This window comes from Pongo pygmaeus, chromosome 8, assembly GCF_028885625.2.
Source record: "Pongo pygmaeus isolate AG05252 chromosome 8, NHGRI_mPonPyg2-v2.0_pri, whole genome shotgun sequence".
NCBI lineage: Eukaryota > Metazoa > Chordata > Mammalia > Primates > Hominidae > Pongo > Pongo pygmaeus.
Window position 1 is genome coordinate 132998054 of NC_072381.2, and position 3001 is coordinate 133001054.

At 51.2% G+C, this 3001-nt stretch overlaps 1 protein-coding gene across 1 annotated transcript; it reads right to left on the reverse strand.

Annotated features, from left to right (window-relative positions):
• Positions 1-579: 579 nt before the first annotated feature.
• LOC129006180 (general transcription factor 3C polypeptide 5-like) lies at positions 580-2664 on the reverse strand. The gene has a single exon (XM_063670391.1). The coding sequence runs from the start codon at positions 2584-2586 to the stop codon at positions 1075-1077; it is 1512 nt and encodes a 503-aa protein (XP_063526461.1). The 5' UTR covers positions 2587-2664; the 3' UTR covers positions 580-1074.
• Between the last annotated feature and the right edge of the window lie 337 nt (positions 2665-3001).

Here is a 3001-nt window from a genome sequence, read left to right on the forward strand (position 1 = left end):
AAGGACAAACAGGTAAAAATGTAACCCCTATCTCTCTTCCCATAGAGAACCACCCTCATGCATTCAGATACCTGTGTGATATGGGTGGGACTATGCGTGCGTGCACACACACATACTTTTTTTATACATAAAAGTGATTATAAAATTCTCATTCTGAAATCCAAAATATTGATGGATATCTTCCCAGGTCGAAGAATGTTGAAATACAGCATTGTGCTGAACATCTGTATGATATTCAATTGAATGGATATGTCACACTTAATTAAGCTATCCTCTATTAATGGACATTTAGATCATTCACAGCACTATGCTAATGGGAAGATTGCTACAATGTATACTACTACACATCTATCCTCTTGTTTTATAATGATAGAATGCTAGAAGTGGGAAAGCCGGTCAACAATTATACACATTTACAATCTCAACACTTACTGTAACTTACCCCCCAGAACAGTCATATCACTATAGGAACACTGAACATTGTCTATCCTTTCCAATTTTGCCAATATGTTAAGTAAAAAGCAATATCACATTCTCGTTTGAATATGTACTTTTTCTTTTTTTTTTTTTTTTCTCAGGAAACTGGTTTAATAAGGACAATTCCAGAGGGGCCTGGCTGTGGCCAAAGCTCTGCCAAACGGTTGGGATCCAGAGCTAAAGGCACTTCTTGCCACCAGAGACCATGGGCCAGGCTCCCCACGCTGTCTCCACCACCACAGTCATGAGAGCCAAGCAAGACTGGCCTGTGGCCTGGGGCTCCGCAGCTGCCCAGCTCCACCTCTGGCATTTACTGGTCTCATCCTGAGAGGCATTGGGTGCCCACTCACTGGCTGGATGCTGGGCTGGTTCATCCCCTTTGGGGATGTCCCTAACCCCTCAGGACCAGAGGCAGCACCAAGCAGCACGTCACAGCCAGTGCTAGGGTCAGCTGCACCCTTTGCTGGGACTCCAGCTGTCCTCAGAGGGCCTCCTAGGGCCATTCCGGGCACTGTGGGTGGCAATGGGGAGCCTTGGCTCCCTCATTAGGCCAGACACCAGTCTGGCCGGGTCAGGGAGGTCCAGCCTTGGGCCCTGTCACACGTAGTCCAGAATGTCTGTCTCCATCTCGTTTTCACTGCCGTCGGATGGCTTGAAGTCCTCCTCCTCCTCTTCCTCCTCCTCCTCCTCCTCCTCATCTTCCCCAGACTCGTACGTCAGCTGCTCTTTCCTGCCGTCAGCCTTGGCTGAGCTGGAAAAGAGAGCAGGCCTCTTGGAGCGGATGGTCTGCCGGATCGTGAGGGACGTGGTGTCCCTTAGCTCGTCGCTGGTCTTGGGGAGGCACCACCCATCCCGTTCTGTGCAGGAATTCTCTGCCCCGTCATTGCGGTGAATGATCTTCTGCAACTCTTCCACATTCAAGTCGCATAACTGGTAGAACATCTGCCGATAGGGTGGCAAGGCCCCTTCCCGGAAGATGTAGACAGAGTCCCTCAGTGTCTGAAGGCTGACCTTGAGCTTGTACTTGCTGGAAGCTGGTTTCTGAGAACCACTCGTCCCCGATGGGCCCAGGCCCTGCTTCAGGTCATGCATGGTGGCAAACTGGCTGGGTGTCTTCTTGACGGTGATGGGGAGGCTGTAGTTGTGGGTGCTGCGCTTTGCTTTGACCGGCAAGTCGCTGAGGGCGTAACTGTGTTTCATTCCACAACGGATTCGGAAATCGAGGACTTGATAAATCTTGGTATCTGGGTTTTTTCGGGGGTCATACCCAAATTGAATCCATAGGCTGCGCCAGGGGCCTGTTATCATGTAATAGGCTATGAAGGGAAGCAAGACCTTGAGCTTGTCTGGGTGGACGCTGATGTTGGCCTTGACAGCGTTCCGGGACCAGATGGGACGGATGTCAAACAGCTCTCTCAGCTCCTCCTCCACCTTCCGGTCCACAGGGTTAGTGCAGACTCTCCTCCACGTCTGGGCTGCAGCCTCCAGCGGCTGCTTGGGCACCTCCTCATCCTCAAAGTTGACAAAGATGGCATTGTGGGGGCGCTGGGCTCTGCTCAGGCCAATCAGATTCTCACCTGAGATGGGGGGACTGTTGTAGCCTTCCCGGTGCTGGGTCTCTGGTCGGTAAAAGTAGTCCACCGGGGCGTCCAGCCGGGAGAATATGGGCGGGGGGATGTAGAGCGGCAGCTCCTGGTGGAAAAAGGCCTCCTTCTCGGGCCGGAGCATGAGCACCTTGTCATACATTGACGTATGCTTGCCGCCTGCTTCTGTATGCACGGCCAAGTATTGGAAGTCAGACATCCCCTGAAATTTGTAAATGGTGGAGATGATGCCAAGGATCTCCATGTCAAATGTGACCTCAGAGTGGGCCTCAGTGCCCAGCACCCCTTTCTGCCGCCTCGTTCTCTTCCTGATGCGGGGCGGCAGGCTGCTGGTACTGAAGCGGTTGGCGCACACTGGGTGGCAGTATGGGTCCTTGGGCCGGAAGTACAGCTCCAGCCTCTTGGTGGGGTCCGCGTACATCCGGGAGACGCCTTCCTCGCCGCCCAGAGTCCGCAGCATCTTAGCCACATCACGCACCACGCCCGGGTACTCCACGCACACCATGCGTCGCTCCCGCCTCAGCTCCACGGGGACGGCGGCCCCCAGCCCCAGATCGGCCGCCTCCGCCGCCGTCCCTGCGCGTCTGGCCTTGAATATGTACTTTTTCATTATGAGTCAGAACAAATATTTGTACACACACACACGCACCCTTGGAATTCTTTTATAAATTGCTTTTTCATGTATTTGGTCCATTTTTCAGTTGGGCTTCTTTTCTTACTGGTGTTAAAACTTCCTTATGTAATTGGATATTAGCATTTTTGTCACATTTGTAATTATATTTTGCATTGTTTGTGTTTGCCTTGCAAATATCTTTCTTTTTTTCTCCTTTACAGTTTCTGGCTATTGGGTCATGGGAAAGAAAATATATTCCTATTTCAGGATAATAAAAGGTTTTAAGGTTTTATTTAAATCTCTGTTC

Excerpts from the sequence above, each read along its gene's own strand:
- LOC129006180 (XM_063670391.1), bottom strand. The coding sequence starts at position 2,586 with ATGGTGTGCGTGGAGTACCCGGGCGTGGTGCGTGATGTGGCTAAGATG.